We start from the raw sequence: 21641 nt of genomic DNA on the forward strand, positions 1-21641 counted from the left end.
AGCCAGGTGAGGGTGGGTCCCCTTGCCTCTCACCTTTACCCCCACCCCTTCTCCACACTCGTGCCATAGATATCCTCTAAAATGCAAGTGCAAACACGCCACTTCCCCTATTTAAAATCCTTCAGTGCCCCCTCCCCCCAGTTGATCTGAGAAAGAAGTTCAGTTCCTTGGCACGGAATAATAAGAGTCTCAACAGCGATCCTCTCGTTTTAAAGATGAAATGTTATTAACAAGGACACTGCTGCTCCCATCTTTCTAAACAGTTCGGGAGATCCTATTGGCCCACTTGTAGGACTAATCAAAAGCCGTTTCTTCTACGCAAACAGCTTCAGGCTGTCCTGCTCCCCACAAGTCCATCCGCAGGCAGGAACTGATTTCCAGGACCTTCCACGGCACTCTGCACCTTAGATTTTTCTTTTCTTCTGTGTTTTCACTTTCCCAGCGCGTAGTACTACACAAAGCAATTGAAAATGCATTGCCTTGCAACTTACAGGAGCGAAAACTGGGTAGGGGAGAGAAGCAGCGACTTCTAAGTGCCGTTCAGTGAGAATGCAGCTCCGTGGTCACTGCTGGCGAGACACCAAGGGGCGCGTGAGACCCTCAGCCTCCTGACGTCCACTCCCTAACGCGTTTCCGCAACCTGCGGCAGCAGTGGATTTAAAAGTTAGGCTTTCTTTCACGTAAAACTCATCTCCCCAGAGCTATGAGCGAGTCGAGAAAATCCGGTGACTCTTCGTCATAATGCAGAGGTTTCCTTACGTGGCTTGTTGAGCTCCAGCCAAATTTAAAACAAAATCCCATTTGTGCAGCTGGCGCCAGGATCTGCCAAGCCTTGAGCGGCGGGGCACGGGCGGGACGGAAGTCGTGGCGGGGGGAGGCCAGGCTGAGGCCCGGCAGGAGCAGGACCAAGACTGGACAGGACCGGACCCAGTAGGGGTCCGCGAAACTGCCGCTCGCGCGGCCCGTGCACTGGCGCCCGTTCCAGCCCGGCGAGAGCAGCGGCGGCGACGGCGAGAAGCGGGGCCCACCGTTCGTGGCCAACCGCGCCCTGCCGGCCGCATCAGTTGCTCCCACACATTTCACATTTGCCTTTTTCACACCTCACTTTCCCCCGCTTTCTCGGTCCGACCTCTCCGCAGCCTCCCGCTCCAGTCCCACGTCCGCCCGGACCCGGCAACCCTCAGACCACTGCCCGAACCTCACCGCTAGGGGGCCTGGGACCCACGCGAAACCTGGCGCGACCCGGGCGGGGAGGAGCAGGAGAGCGTTAAGGCCACGTGAGGGCATCTCAGCCAATGGCAGAGCGCCGTTGATCGGGGCGGGTCAGGGGGCGGGCCGAGCGGTGGGGCGGGGCGGCAGGCTGGGGGAGGGGTGGGCCTGGGCGGACCGGGGGAGGGGCGGAGAGACGCCGCCGCCGCTGCAGCCGCCGCAGCCGCCGCCGCCGCCGCCGCCGCCGCCGCGGCTGCCGCAGCCTGTGGGAGCTGGGAAAGGGGAAGCGAGAGCTATCGAACGACTCAGTCCCCGAGCGGCGGCGGCGGCGGCGGCGGCCGGGGAGGCGGGACGGCTGGGGCGGGGGCGCTGCTGCTGCGGGGGGCCGGCGGCGGCGGCGGGGGCGGCCCGCACCAGCCATGCCGAATAAAAGCAAGAAGGAGAAAGTGAGTCCTGGTCCGGGCGACCGAGGCGGGGTGGGGGCGCGGGCCACGCGGTGGATGATAGGGGAAACTGCCCAGCCCGCGGGGGGGTCTCCGAGGGGACGTTTCGGCCGGCGGGGGCCAGGTGGGGACAGGGCACGGAGGGAAGCGGGCCCAGGGCGCTCTTGGGCCCGTCACCATGGGGAGCGTGCGGCGGGCGCGAGGGGCAGGTGTAGTACCGAGGTGGCTGGCCTGGCCTCGCACCTGCCGGGGGAAGGGGCTTCAGGGACGCTGGGCTGTCGCCGTCTGGGAGAGAGGAAATAGGGGGCGGACCCTGTCTGGTGCTTTTAGGGAATCTTGGGTTCCTCCAGAGGGACGCCCCAAGGTTCCGAGATACTCTCATCCCCCGGCTGGCGGCGGGCGAGAGGGCGGGTGGCTGCGTGTGTGTGGGCTGCGTTTGCATTTGGGGGTGCGGGGGGCGGGCGGTGAGAGGATGTTTCTGCCTCAGGTGGAGCTCAGTGGCGTTGCCCTGTCAACCGCTCACAGGGTTTAGGGTAGGAGGAAAGAAAAGGGTGTGATGTCGGTATTCAGAAGACTGAGAATGCTGTGTAAAATTGGTTTTGCCTTTTTCCCACTTAAAGTTTTCAACCCCAAAGAGAAAGAGCACGAAGAAAGTCTAGATTTTGGTGGAGTGGGAAGTGGGGAGCATCACTAAGCAATAGGATGTAGACTTTGTTGATGGTATTGATTAAAGCTATCAGAAGCCCTAGTTAAATCGTGTAAATCAATTTCAGAACTTCATTTCGTTTGGCTGATGTTGAGCAGTCTAAAAATCGAGAAGCCTAATTGATTTTGTTTGATGTTTCCCAGGATTCACCAAAAGCAGGGAAAAGTGGAAAAAGTTCAAGAGAAGGACAAGATACAGTAGAATCGGAGGTAACTTCTCAAATATTCTCATTCTATTTTTCGTGAACACGTTTTTAATTAGGTTAGAAAAACAGTGATAAAACTCAGGGTCTTCTAGAATGTTTCTCTATATGAGATTTTGTGTTGTGGCATCTTTCATATTCAATTTTAATTCTTTAGGTATTTATTATTCCACTTGGGAAAAATATTAACATTTTTATGAACATAATGCTTTTCTGTGGAACTGGGTGTTTTTAAGTTCATTCACAGCTCCTCTTAAACTCAGCAACTACCCTATAGACTGGTCTTGGGGAATTGAGTTTATATTTCTTTAGCTTTAGGTTCCTCCCTTCTCTTTCTTCTTTTCCAAACTGTCAAGTCCTCTTTCAGTGGCTCATTCTCTTTCTCCATCGCTCATCTTTTCCTTTATATAGTTTCAGCTGCTGCTAGGGAAGGTGTCCTAGGCTACACCCTTTTTTCTTTTGATGTCTGGTCTCTGAACCTCTTTCCCTAATAGTGCTATATTTTACTTTATCTAGTTTGGGTGTTCTTGTCCAGTCTAAGGTCACCTTTCGTATTCTTGCCTCTGAGTATGTCTGTCTGTCTCTCTCTTTGCATTGGCCAACTCTTACGTTTTTTGTTTCTTGATGTTGCATTCAGTTGAAGAGCTGCTGATGTGCTCACCGTAGAGTGTGTCTACCTGGAGGGATTGTTGACCTTCCTTGACACAGTTGTGCTTCGAGATGACTTGTACCATCACCAGTTACCTTTGCCTTTTCTTCCTGGTGACTCACTGTCACTAAACTCTAAAGATCAGCCAGGGCTAACAGTCCAAGCATATGGACCTCTTAAATCATATGGTAGCAGAGAGAAGCTGTGTTGTAATTTTCCATATCAGATCCTTGAGGTCCCTGGTCTTATCACAAATGACATTAAGTTGCAAGGGTATGACCCCTTCCTGCAAGCCAAATTAGAGTGATTTGAGTTCTGTTTGGGAAAATATCTGCAGCAGACATTTAGTAGCCCCAGGTTATCTTTCCCTTAGCTTTCTGTGTATCCTAAGCCTCCCTCCTTTTAAGCAGCTGGTTTATTCCAGCAAATTTGTTGCCCTCCACAAAAGCAAGAAAGCAGAAATGGAAAGATTTCTTAGTTATCATTAGCTAGGGATTATTGTACCAGTCTGCCCCTACCCTTTTTTTTTTGCAGACAATCACATGTAACATTTGGCTTGCTTACTTCCATGTCTTCCTTTTGACTAAATTGATTTAGATGAAATGTAGTCTTCTCTTCAGATGTATGGATTGTTTGTGGACTTGTATTATACCTGCTGAGACTTTGAATACTACCAAAACCTTTCTTGCTAACATACACCTTTTCTCTCACTTCATGGGGCACAAAGGAATTTCATTGTATCTGTTTCATTTATGCCTGTTTTAGTGGAAAGAAAATGCTTACAAAAATGGATAGTTAGGTTTGAACCTAAAATTGTCATTAGAAGTTCGGGAAGATACTGACCGCACTAATATGTACCATGCATGTTTTTAAAGTAGATTGGGTCTTATGCTGTGAGTTGCGTAACTGTGGCTATGGCTGCAGTTTCTGAATGTGATGCCCTACTTGTCTTTATTTTTTCTAGTGCTATTTTCTAAGAGCTGGAGCTACAGAGCTTGAAATTACCACTGAAAAATACTGAAACGTTGGGCTGTGCACTATTCCCTCATAAGGAAACCAGAGGCAGCATGACATGTTAAGCATGGCATTTGGCATATCATTGTGTAAATTAATTTTGCAGGAGTACAAACTGAGGCACTTCAGTTGAATTGACCCTTACTCTTATTGTTGCCCCACCCCACCACTCCTTAGTCTTCATCTTGCTTCTTCACTTCTAGTTCACCCACTTACCAAATATGATTGATTTGTGCAGGTGAATTAAACAGTCATTGCACGTTTTTTTCTCTCCTGTCTCTCAGTGTTACTCTTAGTTTGAATATTTCAGCACAAACAATTCAAATAGGTATTATACTCCCATGCTGCTTTTCAAACCTTTCATACCACATCGCCTTCACTTTTGGCAGTTGCTCAGATTACTCTGTGAACTCACTTCAGGGCATTAGGACAATTACCAGATTTTGGGCTTAAGAGTCTTGAAAAAAGTGGGAAACGTGAACCTGTACAGGGTAGAGTAGCCAGAAGGTTTGGGAAATAATTCCAACAGAGAAAATGTTAAAGAATTTGACCCAAGAGTTGACTTACTACGCTGTTTCTAGTGTAAGGATGAATCTTATAATACAATCCTGGCTGGCTGTGGCCCAACCTCTCAGCAAACCAGGGAGCAGTTGGCTTATGTTGCAGAACTGTTTGGTTAGAAACACGGAAGCATTTGGCAGCATGGGTTGTTTTGTAAGAAAGCTGAAGTCCTGGAGTAGAGGATGATGAAGGATCAAGTGGTGTAGTGGAAAGTATTTAAGCGTGGTGGTTAAAAGATAAAAATGCTGATCCCTGCTTTGCCATAAATGATGTCACCACTGCAGGTCTTGTTCCTTTATCTCTAAAACAACTTGGAAAGATTACGATTTGGCCATTTTTAAGTGTGTGGAATAGATTAGGCACAACCCTTCTTGAAAGAAGTTTCCCGGTAAGATGTATGGCAGACTGTATCTTTCAGTGTCACAAATCATGCTTAAAAGTTATAACTGCTGCCATGTGTCCTTTACCTTTTTCCACAAATTTCTACACCTTGACTGAAGGGGACTGGTACAGTTTTCTTTATTCTCTCTCATATAGAAAGTTTACATTTTGCTTGTTGTTTATCCATGGGTGTCCTAGAAATAAAAGTTTCTGCCCATTACTTTCTGCTGGTCTACTTCATAGCATGCCATTAAGGAATGAGCCATAAATGGGCTCACAGGCAACTTAAGATTGGAAAATGATGTGGTGATTGACAGAGTAACTTGTTTCTGAGCATTTGTACTCAGTATAACATTCAAATATGTGATAACTAGGCATGTTTTATGATTATATAGAATCATACTAAATTGTTCTGAGGTTCCTGAAGTCAATTTCGTAGGATCTCCCCCTAGAGTGGTGGTGGTGTTTTATTTTGTTTTGTTTTTAGATTTGTGTACTGTTTTAAAAGTTATGCTTTAAATGTCTTAATGCTTTTTGTAAAGTGATTTGCTTTAAATGCTTTAATAAGGTTGTTTATTGTTTCTGGTTATGTACCTTCAGCTTAGTTTTTGTTTGAAAGTCTCTACAGCAGCTCTTACATAATACCTATTGCTGAACAAAGGACAAGCAGTCATCTCTCCAGCTTGTTAGCTTATTTTGACCCCTTCTGTCTTTAATGATAACTTTTCCATTTTTATGATCTGTCCCTTTACAGTGAGCTTCCTCCACCCCTTTGTATTTTAGAGAGATGGATATTGAGACTTACTTTAAGTCATATAGGTGCTAGGTAGTGGAGTAATTTTCTAGAAGTTAAAACTGAAATTTACAAAATACATATTACTTTAATAATAAAACACGTTATATGTCAGCATAAATGACGTTTTATGAAAAAGTAGCTATTTCCAAAACATTTTGACTTTTGAGTTATTGTCTCTGCAGCAGAAGTTTTAACCTGAATAAGTTGGAGGAGGACAGTGAAACTGGGGGAGAGCAACCATGATTCTCACTTCCTCAAGGGAGAATCCATAAGTCCCCTGTCCCCAAAAGATCAAAAGCCACTGTCTCTCGCTGAATTCTGGGTCCATGGCTTTCTCTGGGGGCCTTCCATGCCACCTTTTCCACAATTCTCTTCCTTCCCAACTTTTTTCCATACACCCTAAACCAGAGTCCAGGGAGACCTCAAAGAGAGCCAAAACAATTTTCTTTTTGGAATATTGTTTTGAAATTAATATGTAATTATTATGTAGTGAATGGCATTTCCTGTTTCTGATTGCTGGCTTGGTTCACTCCCCAACCCCTCTGGGTCACCTTTATGTAGAGCTCAGGTGTGTAGGAGAGGTGGCGGCTCTGTAGGAGGTGGATCAGTGTAGATCTGCAGGCCTTTGAGCTGCTGTTCTCTGCTGTGAGAAGGAGGCTGACTCTTTGACCTTTCCTGTCTCTACCTCCATCCCTTTGCTAACTGAGGAACTGCTGATTGGTAGATCCTGAGGGTGCTTCATGGGAGAACCACTGCCCCAGACCTCTCACCCTTGAACTGTTGAATTCTGGGGGTGAGGGTGGGGCCTGTCTTGGGCTTTGTAGGGTATTCAGAGCATCCCTGGCTTCTGCCCACTAGCTGCCAGTAGCACCCCAACTCCTCCAATTATGACAACCACAGATGTCTCCCAGAGGACGGAATCATCCCTGTTAAGAACTCTGCTCTGATAAGACCCATCTGCCGAGTGTATCCATTTGCTTGCAAACCAGACCTGGTGCATTGGTGTCCAAGGATAAGACAGCTGTCCTCAACCATCTGGGGCATCAGGACCCTTTATACTCTTAAATATTATTGAGAACTCTGAAGAGCTTTTATTTATGTGGGTTATGACTACTGATATTTTTGTATTAGAAATTAAAATTGAAATTTAAAAATATTTAATAGTTCATCCAATAGTAATAAAACACCATTACATGTTAACGCAATTAGCATTTTTATGAAAAATATCTGATTTTAGAGAATTCCCTGAGAAAAGTGGCATTGTTTTACATTTTTGTAATTCTCTTTATAGTCTGACTTGAAGACAGCTGTGGATTCTCGTGTCTGTGTCTGCATGCGAACTGCTGTGATATCACATGTGGTATAGCCTGTGTATCCCTCCATGCGATGATTGCTTGAAAGGCAAATAATGCCCTAGTATTTTGAAAACAGATTTGACCTCTTGGATCTTTCCTGCAAGGGTCTTAGGGACTTACTGCTGGGATCCCCAGACCACACTCTGAGAACCACTGTTTTAGAATACTCTTACTGTCCTCTTTACTCCCCACTGAATCCATTAGTCTGTTTGCTTCAACTCATTTTCACTTATTCTGAAACTTAAGGGATGCTTATTCTTAGTGTCTTCAGCCACAATTTTTCCATCTTTGAATTTAGGCAGCAATTATTTGCTGTACCAAATATTGTTTATACTGCCTTCTGCTGCTTTTATTTACCTGTGATTTGTCATCCTAACTAGACAGGTAAGTCCTTGAGGACAGCAGTTTTGCTTTATTCTTCTTTATGTGGTAGGTAGGACCTGGAGTCAAGAAATATTTCATTGAAAGATTTTTAAAGTGCTTAGAAAGTAGGAGAATTCCAAATCAATTAGGTTGCTGATTTTTCTGATACTGTATATTAGCAAAAAAAATCTCTTTTCTTAAGAGGCTTATTTCTTTATCATCTTTTTTATTCTTTTGGGAAATTTTCATACAGATTTTTCATTCAGTATGATTTGCCTTAAAAGCATTATACTAAAGCAGAATATTAAGCTGCATAGGTCTTTTTCTAATGCCTTGTGAAAGTTTTAAGAACACTTATTTTTGTTTTTAATCTGCTTTACATATTTACCACAAGAGGTCAGCAGTAAAACTTACAGTTTCATAAAATCTTATTTTAATTGACGCATTGGAAAATATTATTTTGACTTAACTATAAGATTTCTATGTGCTCTTTGGTGGTTTGTTAATTTCAATTTCTTTGGGGGAATGTTTATCAGTAGACCATAATTTAGATGTGTATGTATCTTGAGCATCTCTTGTTATGGGTAGACGCTGTGCTGAGCATTGGGGAAGAAAAAAAGAGTAAGTAGTCCTAACTCGTAAAAACTTAAGCAGTTGCTGGGATTGTGTTGTTTTGTGAATGGGAACACTTGCTGTTTCTGGATATTGATTTCTCCTGGACGTAACATGGTCCTCCACCCAGTCAGACCTCATGTGGCTAAGGTGATGGGATAAGAGGAAGCACATTTCTTGTAAAGAGCCACCTGAACTTGGGAAAGGAAAGTAAGATGCTTTAAAGCATCTAAGCAAATATCACCAAGCCATTACATTTTAGAGTTCCTGAAAGCATGTTGGACCATCTACTGATATAAGAGCAGGTGTTCCTCTCCCTCTTCTGTAAAAGCTCTGTTATGTCATACTTAATTCTAGAAAGAGCTCATCGAGTTACTTAAGTGAAATAATCTGCAGTTTTCCAGCCATGAAAGCAGCATAGAGCTCATTTACCAAAGCATGCCCTCCTCATAGCTGCAGAAGGAGCCCTAACCTTGGCCCTGTCAGGTGATGGTTTCCACCTGCATGCCCTGAGGCATTAGTAGAGTTGCTGTGCCACCAAGAGAAAATGGCACGCCTTCCTTAATCATGGGAAAATGTGTGATAAAATATCTAAATGATAAAAGCCTCTGATGTTTTCTTAAACACTAGGGACCTGCCAACAGGTTACTATCTTGTCTGGCTGGCACCATGTTATATTTAATTCTTTTACATTTCCATATCAGTATGTGTCTTAAGAACTTCTGATGCCCTGCTTTTGGACAGGTTTAAGAACAACCACTGCAGTGAGGGGTTTCCCAAATCCAAACATTTTGTCACTCTAGTTTTCACCACCTGGGGGAGTAAGAGAACAAGCGTAGAAATCAAACTTGGGGAGAAACTGCTCTATTAGTTTGAAGATGTTAAATTTTCCTTTCTAATATGTACATTATGTACATTTCCTTTTTTTTTGCTTGAGCAGGCACTGGGAATCAAACCCAGGTCTCCGGCATGGCAGGCAAGAACTCTGCCTACCAAGCCACCGTGGCCCACCCTATATACATTTCCTTTTAAAAATGAGATTTAATGTGCCTCTAAAGGAAATGGTTTCAGACACCTGCAGCCTTTAAGCATTGGCTATGACCTAGTGCTATTTTTGCCCCGTGGTAATAGCAGAGTACCTAGTAGCTCTGAAGGTGTTAGGCCTATGTTGTCCAAGATTAGTTACAGATGGCTATTTAAATTTAAATTAATGAAAATTGCATAAAACTTAAAATTCCATTCCTCATAGTTACTAACTATAGTCCAGGTGGTCAGTAACCACTTGTGGCTAGCAGCTACCAAATTGGACAACAGATACAGATCACTTCCAGCCGCATGGAAAGTCCAGTAGGACTGTGCAGCATTAGTTCCTGGCTGTATTTTCCAAAACAATCCTAATGGGTATATAGTTACTTATCTCACTTTTATTACCTGTTAATCTTAGTATGTAGTGTCAAACTTACGCTTACATTTAAATAAAATGAAGAAATATAAATTAGCAAGAGAGAAGAAAGTAGATAAAGTGAGAGGAAAGAAGAAAAGGAAAATACAGTGGTGGGATGGAAAAGAGGCCATTTACCACTTGGTCTGTGACCAGCTACATTCTTAAAGACCACTGCACTTGGTTGAGGGATTCCGTAAACTCCATTTCGTTTCCTGGGGGAGTGTGACCTAGAGACCAAAGCAACAACAACCTCATATCCTTCTGGTCTTTCTAGTCTTCTTAAATATTTCACCTTTTTTGGGTCAAAGCATATATGATTTAAAAATATAAAATATAAAAATTTACAGTTTCCCATCTCACCTAATCTGATTCTAAGCCCCATTTGCCAGACCTCTGTTGACTGTTCTGTTGGTTCCCTCCAGTAGTCATGGGGACCATAACTGGGAAGCAGCATGGTCGAGGGTGGACTCTAGAGTAAGATTCCCAGGGCTCAGATCTTGGCTTCATCTCATATTAGCTCTGTGGTCTGGGATAATTTGATTAGTCTCCGTAAAAGGGTAATAATAGTCGTCCCTATCCTGTTTTTTAAGTTAATGCAGTTGACTAAATGGAGTGTCTTCGAGTAGACCATTGTTCCCAATGAAAACAACTGGAAAAGCCAGAAGAAAAAAAAAACAACCTATCTTTTTGAGGACATTGAAGAGTCCCTGACGTGTAATCAGGACTTGAGGAAAGAAGATCCTGAGAAAAGAGGGGCTGTGGGAAGACCCCACCTCCTGCACCGCTTGTTATTTTTGGGTAATTGGCTGATTCTGAGTGTCCAGGAAGAGGTTGAGAATTCCAACTGCCCATAGTAAGGGCTGCTTCTAAGAGGCAGAGAAAGTAATTTCAGAAGCTAGAGAGGTAAAATGGGATACTAGAAATCTAGGTATAGGAAGGAGGATGGAGAATTGAGCCTACCACTCAGGCTGGTTTCCCCTTCAGACATTTGCTGAATGTTCAGACTGCTTGGAGTGAGATGCTGAGATGCTAAACTGAAGGCCTTTGAAAAGCGAGCACAATTTTGAAAGTTTCCCAGTGCTGAGGAGACAAAGGTTAGAATCTGTGACCCACTGTGGGGAAAGACGCTAGTGAATACTCCAAATGCCTCTAGAAGTAGTGGTGAAGGCAGACAGGCAGAGCTTTGCAAAGCTGTAGCACAGCTTCAGTGGGTTTGATTTCCATTTGGATTAGGATAATCAGGCCCATTCCACTTTGTAGAGAGAAGAAAGCGTGAACCTCCCTGGAAAAATGTAACATTGTCCAAAGTCTTCCATTTTCCATACATGGTGTGTTAGTTTGGAGCTGTAGGTACCCCAGAACGTGTTCTTAAATTAATCCATCCCTGTGGGTGTGAACCCATTGTAAGTAGGACCCTTGGATGAGGTTATTTCAGTTAAAGTGTGGCCCAACCCAATCAGGGATGGGTTTTAATCCCACTGCTGGAGTCCTTAATAAGAGAATGAAATTCAGACAGAAAAAAGGCCACAGGAAGCTGAAACGGAAACAGAAGGAGGAGTGGCCCAGAAAACATTGCCGGTGCTTGGCCATTTAATAGAGGAGCCAAGGACCACCGGCCCAGAATGCTGAATTCAGGGAGTACACCATTTGAAAGAATTTATGCACTCTAGAAAAGCCATGCTTTGATTCTAATCCATTCTTGTAAAGGCATCCATTTCTTTTAATTCTTATCCAGCACTGTATGTTGGAACTTGATTAGATCTCCACAGAGGTGTGGCCTACCCAAGTGTGGTTATTAACTTCTGATTAGAGAGAGATGTGACTCTACCCATTCCAGGTTGGTCTTGATTAGTTTACTGGTATCCTTTAGAAGAGGAAACATTTTGGAGAGAGGCACCAGAAGCAGCAGGGCAACAGAACTACGAGAGCCCATGTAGCCAGCGACCTTTGGAGAAGAAGGAAAATGCCATCAGAATAGAACCTTCCTGATCACCTTCCTGGGCCACAGTTACTGTTTCCCGGATGCTGCATTTTCTTCTTTCTGGGTTTATTACCTGTTTTGTTGAGATTCATTTTCAAATAATTTCCTGAAGAGGGTACATGAGAGGCAAATCTTTTAATTCTTTGCGTATCTGAAGGTGTCTTTTTCTTTTTTAAAAAAATAATCATAGAGACTTTATTCATAATATCATATCCCCAAACTGGAAACAGTCTTTTGTCCATCACCAAGAGAAAGGACAAATGCATTATGGTACATCCACCCCATGGAATGCCATACAACAATTAAAAGAAACAAACTACTGCCAAACAACACAACATAGTTGAATCTCAATAATACTATGTTGAGTGAAAAAGAATATGTCACAAAAAAGTACAAACTTTATCATTCCTTTCAGGAAAAGGGAAACTACTGTTATAGTTTCAGACTATCAACAAGGCCTTGCTTTCTGCCCAGTTGTGATGCCGGCTTGCCACACCCTTGGGGCTCCTTGGCTTACATCTCTGTTGTCACATGGTCATCTTTTTCTGCTTGAGTTTGCTCTTCCGGTTTCTGCTGCCTATATAGCTTCTGTCTCTTCCGTGTGCCGTCTCTTTATAAGGCTTCCAGGAATATGGATTAAGACCCACCCTGATGCAGTTGGTCACACCTTAACTAATAATAATATCTTCAAAATGTCCTGTTTACAAATAAGATCACACCCACAGGAGCATGGGCTAAAATTAAGAACATATCTTTGATGGGCTATGTAATTCAGCCTTCCACAAACACTTAAGAATATGTCAGCTGCTGTGTTGCATGATTAATCTCATTTAGGCTCCATCAGAGCCCTAGAAGTGAGTATGAGTGACTGATAGTGTCCTCATTTTACAAATCAGAGAGCTTGCCTGTGGTCAGCCAGGTAATATCTGATTGTATGTGTCCTGGTTAAAAGAAGGGACTCTGATTTCCTTTGCATTCCCAATATCTAGCATGTGTTGAATATATGAATGAATTAATGAGTAAATAAATTAATGGTGGGAGCTCTTGATACCCTGACCTCAGAGAGCATACCAGTATCTCTGCCAGACTAATCCTAACGAACAGCCCTGTTTTTAAGACACAAAGTGATAATCATCGTTTAGCTTTGTTTTACATAGCAAAGCAAGTGAAATTTTTCTTTCAAAATTCTGTAGTGCTAGTAGGACCCTTAAAATTAATTTACTGAAAAGGAAGCAAACAATAAGGTACTAATTACTTGAAGGTATCCTGTTCTGTCATCTGGTATTGAGAATGGTATTGAGATGGTATTTAGATGAGCCTAGGTAAGTAAACCTAGCTGCTGTAACAGAGTGCAATGGAAAATTGCTGAGGCTTAACCAACAGAAGTCTATCATTTACCACCCAACTCGAGGTCAGTGATTGGAGCAAAGAAGGGCCACCTCTGCCCCACGTGGTCATCCAGGGATCCAGGTGCCTTCCCTTATGCGGCTGTATCCTCTTCTAGATCCTCAGTGTCCTCTCCACTTACCTTGTTATAACCATGAGATACTGGATTTGGGAATATAAATCCCAGGTGCTCGTGGTGACATGTGTTCAAAACAAGCTATAGAAAGAAGATCCTCAAACCCCCTGTCCTGGCTGGGCCTTCCGTTCCTTCTCATTTCACCCAGACATGGTTGGAGAAAGTCATTAGGAGTATTACTTTTGACAGCACTGTCTGCAGGTCCTCTGGGAATAGATTAGCTGGACAGGTCTAGCTGCAGTCAACTTCGGCCCAGGCTTGGTGGGGCTGAAGGAGCCACTCCCATGGACTCATGCCTGTGGCTGTCGGCGGTCTCCATCCCTCTCCATATGGGCCATTCCATGGGCAGCTCGAGTGGCATCCCTGTGTGGCAGCAGCGCCCAACCCCTGGCAGGACCATCTGAAACCACCCTGTGGGCCTGTGGATCCCGGCTCTGACGCTCATCCTTTCCGACCTGACTGAAGGTGTCTTTATTCTGCATCCTTCCCTCACAGAGGACTGGTAATTTAGGTACAGGATTCTAATATGAAAATCATTCTCATCAAGTGTTGCTCTCCTGTCTCCAGGGGTCTGTGTTGCCAACCAGGGAGGCTGATGCCAGTCCCCTTGTAGGTGACCTGTTTTCCATTCTGGAGTCTTTGGTGATGGCCTGAAGTTTTGGGGTAACGTGTGTAGGTGTAAGTCTTCATGGTGCTGGGCACCCACTTGGGCCCTTTCGACCTCAAGACTTTCCTTCAGCTTTAGGACTTTCTCTTTTATTATTTCTTTGATAGTTTCTTCTATGTTTTCCCTCTTCTGTTTTCTTGGACCTTGGAGTTAGATTACAAATCTTTTAATTTGGTCTTGATCTCTTATCTTTTCTGCCTTGATCTTTTTATTATAGATTTCCTTGGCTTTTTTTGTTTTGTTTTTTGTTTTGCATGGGCAGGCACCAGGAATCCAACCTGGGTCTCCAGCATAGCAGGTGAGAACTCTGCCTGCTGAGCCACTGTGGCCCGCCCTAGATTGCCTTGACTTTTAACTTTAAATTCTTCTGTTGAAGTTATTCTTTGATTAAACAATTTTTAATATTCAAGGGCTCTTTCTTGTTTTTCTTTCCTCCTTTTTTTCCCAGAATAACTTGGCTAATTTTTTAAATACAGTATCTTATGAGATTTTCAAGCTAGCATGTGGAATTTTTTAAGGTCCTCTCTGCTCACTGTCTATCTCAGTGTCTTTTTCCTCCCTTTATCTTGGCTGTCTCTTTCCTGCTGCATGCTTTCCCCCCAGTTCATTCTCTCTTTCTCCCAACCATCCGGTGAGGCCATTCTATATCCAGCCCTGTGCTGAGTGCCACAGCGGGTACTGGGGACTCAGTACTGAATGAAGCAGAGGCCCTGCCATGGTGGGTTTGCCTCCACTGAGGACACCGGAACTGAGATCCTGGCTGCAGCCACGCTTCTAAGGGACACTGCTGACCTTTAATACAAGAACTTCTCAGACTGAGCAGGAGCATTAGCCCTTGGGCTCTCAGTGTCAACAGCACCCTCAGCTACTGCACTCACATTCCAGATACCCTGCTGGGGAAGGCCCACCTCTAGTAGCCCCCATGCTGAAGACTGGGAGGTGGCTTCCAGTGGGAAGGCGTGTGGAGATCTGGGGAAGGATGTTCCAGCCAGAGGCAGCAGCTAATGAAAAGGCTTTGTATTAGGATTCTCTAGAGAAACAGAACCAAAAGGAGAGATCTGTAAATATGAGATTTATAAAGGTGTCTCGTGCAGCCGTGGGAATGAAGGAGTCCAAAATCCATAGGGCAGGCATGAGGCTGGCAGCTAAGATGAAGGGTCTGGACGAACTCCATACGAGAAGCTCACAGGTTGAAGAAGCAGTGAAAAGATTCTCTTCTTCCTTAGAAGCCTTCAACTGATTGGATTATCTCATTGTAGGAGACATGCCTTAGTTGATCACAGATATAATCGGCACAGATACAATCAACTGATTGATGACTTCATACCCCAGCCTTCTGGTTTATCAATCATCCATGAAATATCCGGTCAGGCTAGTGCTTACCTGACCAGACAACTGGGCATAGTCATTTGGCCAAGTTATTAACAGAACCTAATCATCACAGTCCACCCCTTGTCAACTTGACAGCTATACACATCATCTTGAAACATGCTTAATTTCCAAACAGAACACAATAATATACATACGTTTTACCTAACAATACTCAGCTGTCCTACATACAACCAGAAATGCACTACATCTCTTCAGAATAGGTGCAAGTCCTCAGGTAACTTTCACTCTTAAACTTCATATCCTGTGACTTAAATATTATAACATGAACAATATAACATGTCATATTGTAAGAGGAAAACAAGATATTTGCTTATGTACAAATGCAAACCTAACGGTCTTCGATTCCATAACTTGTCATGTGGTCATAGTCATATTTATCACTATCTTTTTGTACTACGCTTACCATGTTCCCTTTACCCTAAGCAAGCACTTCAGCTGGCCATGGATCTTTGCCAGGTGGAGTGACCTAGACCTTCATTTCTGAAGTTTCTGGGCCACTGACAGTCCTGCCTGGATTGAGTAGTTGCAGTTTTCCATTGACTTTAATCACAGGGCATGGTAGTACTAAGAGATGCCCTAGGGGATCTCCTGAATTCCAGAAAAACTCTTCTTTACCTCTACTGTGTAGTTGCAGTCCTATTTCCCCTTGATAGTCAGATCAGTCACCCCAGACAGAACAGTAAACCCCTTTCATGCCTCTTTATTCAGTGGCATGAAAAGCTCTAAGTGGCCAGGTGGCAGTCTTAATTTCCAATTCAATGGAATCATTGTTGTGTCTCTTGGAAGAAATACTCCTCCTTTTGGAACTGAGACCTGTAGACTAGCAGAACTTAAGATTTCAGAGACAGGAAGCAAAAATTTTCCTAGTGGATCTCTAGGGGGTGATAGTGAGTGGTGCCACTCCCATTTCCACCCCTTGATTCCTGGACCCATGAATCCTGGCTATGGGAAAAACAATACCATATAGTGGGCGCTGATTCAGAGCATACACAGTCTCCTGGAGAACATTGCCCCAGCTCTGCAAGGTATTGTCACCTAGTTGACACCATAATTGGGTCTTCAAAAGGCCATTTTACCATTCTATCAACATACCTGCCTCTGGATGATGGGGAACATGGTAATACCAGAGAATTCCATGAGTATGTGCCCATTCCCACACTTCATTTTCTGTGAAGAGGGTTATTTGATCAGAAACAATGCTGTGTGGTATACCTTGATGGTGGATAAGGGATTCTATAAGTCCACATGTGGTAGTTTTTGCAGAAGCATTGTATGCAGGGTATGCAAACCCATATATATCAGAGTATGTGTCTATTCCAGTTAGAAAAATTGCTGCCCCTTCCATGATGAAAGTGGCCACCAAGTAGCAAGCTGATCACTTCGGGGAGTGGTGCCATATCGGGGACTGAGTGTGGGTCTCTGTTGCTGGGAGACTGGGCACTCAACAGTGACTGTAGTCAGGTTGGCCTTTATGAGTAGAAGTCCATGTTGCTGAGCCAATTCATGACCTCCATCCCTACCATCATCCCCACTTTGTTCATGAGCTCATTGGGCAATGGCAAGAGTGGCTAGGGAAAGAGGATGTCTTGTATCCACAGGATGGGTCATCTTATCCACTTTATTATTAGAACCTTCCTCTGCTGGCTCTGGGGTCAACACTGCGGGCCACCCTGCTGTTGCATCATCAGGCCGATGGCTGGATGGTATTCGAAAATGTTATTACAATGCCGCAGGGTTCAATAAACTGGGGTTATTGCGAGATGATACAATACCTGAGACTGAAGATGTGAAAGAAGCCATAAGAACACTTCCTGAGAACCTTTATAATGACAGGGTGTTTTGCATTAAGAGAGCACTGGACCTGAGCATCAGACAGCAAATCTTGCCTAAAGAGCAGTGGACAAAATATGAGGAGGATAAATTCTATCTTGAACCATATCTGAAAGAAGTTATTCAAGAAAGAAAAGAGAGAGAAGAATGGGCAAAGAAATAATCATGTAATTGAAATGATGCAGCCGTTCCCAAAGTACTTTTATAAGGTGGTAAAACCTAAAATGCACAATTTAAGGATTATTTAGGCTAAAATGTATTCCTTTAAACAAATATAATTTGTAATAATTGTTGGAGATTTTGAATTCTAAACTTTATAAAAATCTTAACTGCTGATTTAAAAAAAAAAAAAAACTTTCCTCTGCTGAAGTCACCCTCTGGTGTGCATTCACATGGACCATAAATATTTTCAAGTTCTTTGCCCACTCAGAAAGGTCTGTCCACATACCTCTTTCCCATACCTCTTTGTCAACAATTTTTCAATCATGCTTCTTCCAAATCCCTGACCATCCAGCCAAACCATTAGCAATAGCCCATGAGTCAGTATACAGATACACTCTGACCAGTTCTCCTTCCAAGCAAAATGAACAACCAGGTGCACTGCTCGAAGGTCTGCCCACTGGGAGGATTTCCTTTCACCACTGTCCTTTAAGGACATCCCTTAATGAATGGAATGTAGTGCTATAGCTGTCCACTTCCGGGTGGTTCCTGCATATCATACAGAACTATCTGTAAAGGCCCGAGTTTTCTCTTCCTCAGTCAACTGACTATAAGGAACTCCTCAAGAGGCTGTGGTTCTGGTCTGGGAAAGAGAAGGTTATATGGCAGGAGTGGGGGCCATGTGCATTTAGGCCTCTTCCTCATGTAACTTACTTGTGCCTTTAGGACCTTCTGTGGCCCTATCTCTAATATACCATTTCCATTTTATGATGGCGTGCTGTTGTGCATGCCCAACTTTGTGGTTTGGTGGTTTAGACAACACCCAGCTCTTGATAAGCAACTCAGGTCTCATGGTAACTTGGTGGCACATGGTTAAGTGATCAGTCTCTATTAAGGCCCAATAGCAGGCTAAAAGCTTTTTCTCAAAAGGAGAGTAGTTCATCTGCAGCAGATAGTATGGCTTTGCTCCAAAATCCTAAGGGTCTCCTATAGGGGCCTCCAAAGGCTCGAGGCGACATCACCTGTTTGTCACTGACTCTTCCAGCACCATTGGATTTGCTGGATCATATGGCCCAAGTGGCAGAGCAGCTTGCATACCTGGGCCTGTCACAGAGCCTCCTCTTGTTCTGATCCCCACTCAAAGCTAGCAGCTTTTCTGGTCACTTGGTAAATGGGCTGGAGTAGCATATCCAAAAAGGATGTACTTGAAATTATCTCCAAAATCCAAAGAGCCCAACTAGGCATTGTACCTCTATTTTGGTCACAGGAGAGGCCAGATGCAACAGCTTATCCTTCACCTTCAAAGAGATATCTCGACATGCCCCACACCACTGGACACATAGGAATTTCACTGAGGTGGAAGCCACCTGTATTTTTGTTGAATTTATCTGCTATCCCTTCACCTGCAAATGTCTTACCAATAAGGCTAGAGTAGTTGCTACTTCTTACTCACTAGTTCCAATCAGCATAATATCATCAATATAATGGAGCAGTGTGATAACTTGTGGAAGGGAGAACCAGTCAGGGTCTCTGTGGACAAGATTGTGGCATAGGGCTGGAAAGTTGATTTATCCCTAAGGCAGGACAGTGACAATATACTGCTGGCCTTGCCAGCTGAATACAAACTTTCTTCATGGTCCTTACTGACAGCTATTGAGGAAAAAGCATTTGCCAGATCAATAGCTGTATACCATGTACCAGGCAATATGTTGATTTGCTCAAACAATGATACCATATCTGGGACAGCACTGCAATTGTAGTCACCACCTGATTAAGTTTATGACAATCCACTGTCATCCTCCGAGACCCATCTGTTTTCTGCACAGGCCAAATAGGAAAATTGAATGGAAATGTGGTGGAAATCACCACCCCTCCATCCTTCAAGTCTTTAAGAGTGGCACTAATCTCTGCAATCTCTCAGGAATATGGTATTGCTTCTGATTCACTATTTTGCTGGGTAGGGGCAGTTCTAGTGGCTTCCACTTGGCCTTTCCTACCATAATAACCCTCACTTCATGAGTCAGAGGACCAGTGTGGGGATTCCAGTTATGCTTTCTGGAACTGGGGAAATGACCACAGAATGGGTCTGGGGATCCACAGGACTCACTGTGAGACAGACATGAGCTAAAATTTCAGTATTACCTGACTTCCATAAGTCCCAGATCTAACTGGTGAACCAGAGTGATGTTTTGGGTCTCCTGGAATTAGTGTCACTTCTGAACCCGTGTCTATTAGTCCTTGAAATATCTATTTCCTTTTCCTCAGTGCACAGTCACCCTGGTAAAAGGCCTTAGATCTCCTTGGGGGAGTTTGGGAGGAAGGTTAGCAGTGTAAATTTTGGGTGGTGTGAAAGGGTCCTTCCACAAAGATACTCTCATTTGAAGACTCTGGGTCTGTAAACTGTCTCATGTCTGGGAATTGATTAATGGAGCATGACTCTCTGTTCTTACAATTCAAGTTAGACTTCTGTTCTGAAGTATACTGACCTAGTATTCTTCTGCTTATTAAGGTCAAATGAGAATTTAGTAGACTGCCCATCTGTTTTACTTCTAGGTACTCCATGATGTACTAACCAATGCCACAAGTCTCTGAGAGTCAGATTATTTTGACTGCTGCTTTGACTCTGCTGTCCTTTGTGGTGGCCATGCCCACCTTGTCTGTGATGATTAACTGTTACCACATGGCTTCTGCCAACTCGGGATGTAGTCAACCCCATTGTATTTAAGGATTCTAGCTCAGTGACAGCATTTCCCACAGTAATATTTGACCTATAGCAAAAGGCGACTACAGAGCTCTTCTGGGATGATGGACCTAATCTCACGAATTTATTTCTCAAGGTTCTGCTGAAAGATGTGTCCTCTGGACATTCATGAGGTGTGTGAGCGGGTCTTCCCTGATAAATCTACTCCTACATTCTGACCTCTCTAAGCCTCTGGATCCCCTCATCTACATTATACCAGGTCAGTTCTGGCATTTCAGTTTTGACCTCAGGTAATGTCAGCAATCTTTGGATCCCTGTTTCAGCCAGCCATTCAAACACACTGTTAATGCGCTTTCTAACACCTCAAGCTACAACATTGAATGCAGAATCTCTGCTTAGTTGGTTCATAACAATAAATTCAGGTTGATCCAACTTTATATACCTTCCACCATTATCCCACACCCTTAATATCCATTCCCACACATATTCCCCTGATTTCTGGCTATATAGATTGGAAATCTCATGCAGTTCTTTTGGAGTATAACATACCTCCTTATGGATCACACTTTGTACTTTACCTTTCAGGGCCTGTTGGGCCTTTAGTTATAGGTTTTGAAGAAAAGAGGGGTGGGGTGGGGGGTCATGAAAAGAAAAAGAAGTGTCTGTCAAGCCAATCACCTCAGGGCATTCTGTTGCAATTCATTCTGATGAAATAGGATTAGTCGTTCCACACAGAAAAGTGAGGGCTGTTTCCCTGGGGGAGATAGTTATAGGGTTAGCAGGCAGTGAAGGGTTCGTCTGTCTCATTAGGTAGAGGATTAATGGCAGACTCCTCTGAGGGTAACAGAGGCCAGGAAGCTGTTTTCTCAAGGCATACTGGAGGTTGGGAAGCTCTTTCCTTAGGACAGTCCATTACAGGTCTATCTGGGTTCAGCAGATTCCAGGGATCTTGCCTCCCTATTGCCATCATTACCAAGCCATTTATCACCATCCCACATTTCAGAATCCCATTCTTTTCCAATCAAAGCCCTTATTTTGACAATGCACACCCTGCAAGGTTGAGATTTTAGTTTGTGTTGTAAATCTGCTATTCACACAGTGAGGCGTCTTGTCTGTTTTTCAGAAATCTCAAGTCTGCAACCACAGGAAATAAGATTTTCTGTCAGGGCCCACGTGGAAACTTTTACTTCAGTCATATGGTGCTGAAGTTTCAAATTTGAAGCCTTCAGCTCATCCCTTTCCCTCATCACTGTATCCAGCGTATCTAACAACAACCAGCCAACATCGTTATACCACTTAATTCCACAAAACTCTGTAAAAGTGTCAAAAACATTATCACCCAGAACCTTGCCCCGTATAAGTGTACAATTAGCAGAATTTAATGGTGATGTTTTGAGTATCTCTTTTCTAACTCACCCCATGGACTGTCGGTGCAATCTTGATTATTGGAAACAGAGTCAGTGCCTCTGAGTCTAATCAGAGTAGATAACCAATTGTAAAAACCCATTTTTAAGATTCCGTTTCTCAAGAACCATTCCTGGTACCAAATTGTGTTAGGTTCTCTAGAGAAACAGAACTGACAGGAGAGATCTGTAAATATAAGTTTTATAAGGGTGTCTCACGCAATCATGGAAATGAAAGAGTCCAAAATCTG

General features: G+C 43.8%; 1 protein-coding gene, 1 long non-coding RNA gene and 1 pseudogene across 7 annotated transcripts in view; 2 read left to right on the plus strand and 1 right to left on the minus strand.

Moving 5' to 3' along the window:
• Positions 1 to 204: 204 nt before the first annotated feature.
• LOC143652219 (uncharacterized) lies at positions 205 to 1317 on the minus strand. Its single transcript, XR_013160508.1, has 2 exons — positions 1204 to 1317; positions 205 to 640 (listed from the first exon to the last, which is right to left on the minus strand). It is a non-coding gene; the product is annotated as an uncharacterized LOC143652219 (long non-coding RNA).
• Positions 1318 to 1440: 123 nt separating this feature from the next.
• PPP2R5C (protein phosphatase 2 regulatory subunit B'gamma) overlaps positions 1441 to 21641 on the plus strand; it is a 211173-nt gene continuing 190972 nt past the window's right edge. For 3 of the 5 annotated variants that reach the window (XM_077123573.1, XM_077123571.1, XM_077123576.1), the window contains exons 1-2: positions 1544 to 1655; positions 2502 to 2567. In XM_077123573.1, coding sequence (XP_076979688.1) covers positions 1629 to 1655; positions 2502 to 2567 — 93 coding nt within the window. In that variant the 5' untranslated portion in view covers positions 1544 to 1628. Of the gene's footprint in view, positions 1656 to 2501; positions 2568 to 21641 lie in introns of those variants that run through there. The other 2 variants (XM_077123579.1, XM_077123580.1) reach the window with 2 other exon arrangements.
• LOC143652221 (cytochrome b-c1 complex subunit 7 pseudogene) lies at positions 9235 to 20101 on the plus strand (annotated as a pseudogene). Its single transcript, XR_013160509.1, has 2 exons — positions 9235 to 10209; positions 10326 to 20101. The product of XR_013160509.1 is annotated as a cytochrome b-c1 complex subunit 7 pseudogene (transcript).

The sequence above is a fragment of the Tamandua tetradactyla genome, chromosome 12 (genome assembly GCF_023851605.1).
Source record: "Tamandua tetradactyla isolate mTamTet1 chromosome 12, mTamTet1.pri, whole genome shotgun sequence".
NCBI lineage: Eukaryota > Metazoa > Chordata > Mammalia > Pilosa > Myrmecophagidae > Tamandua > Tamandua tetradactyla.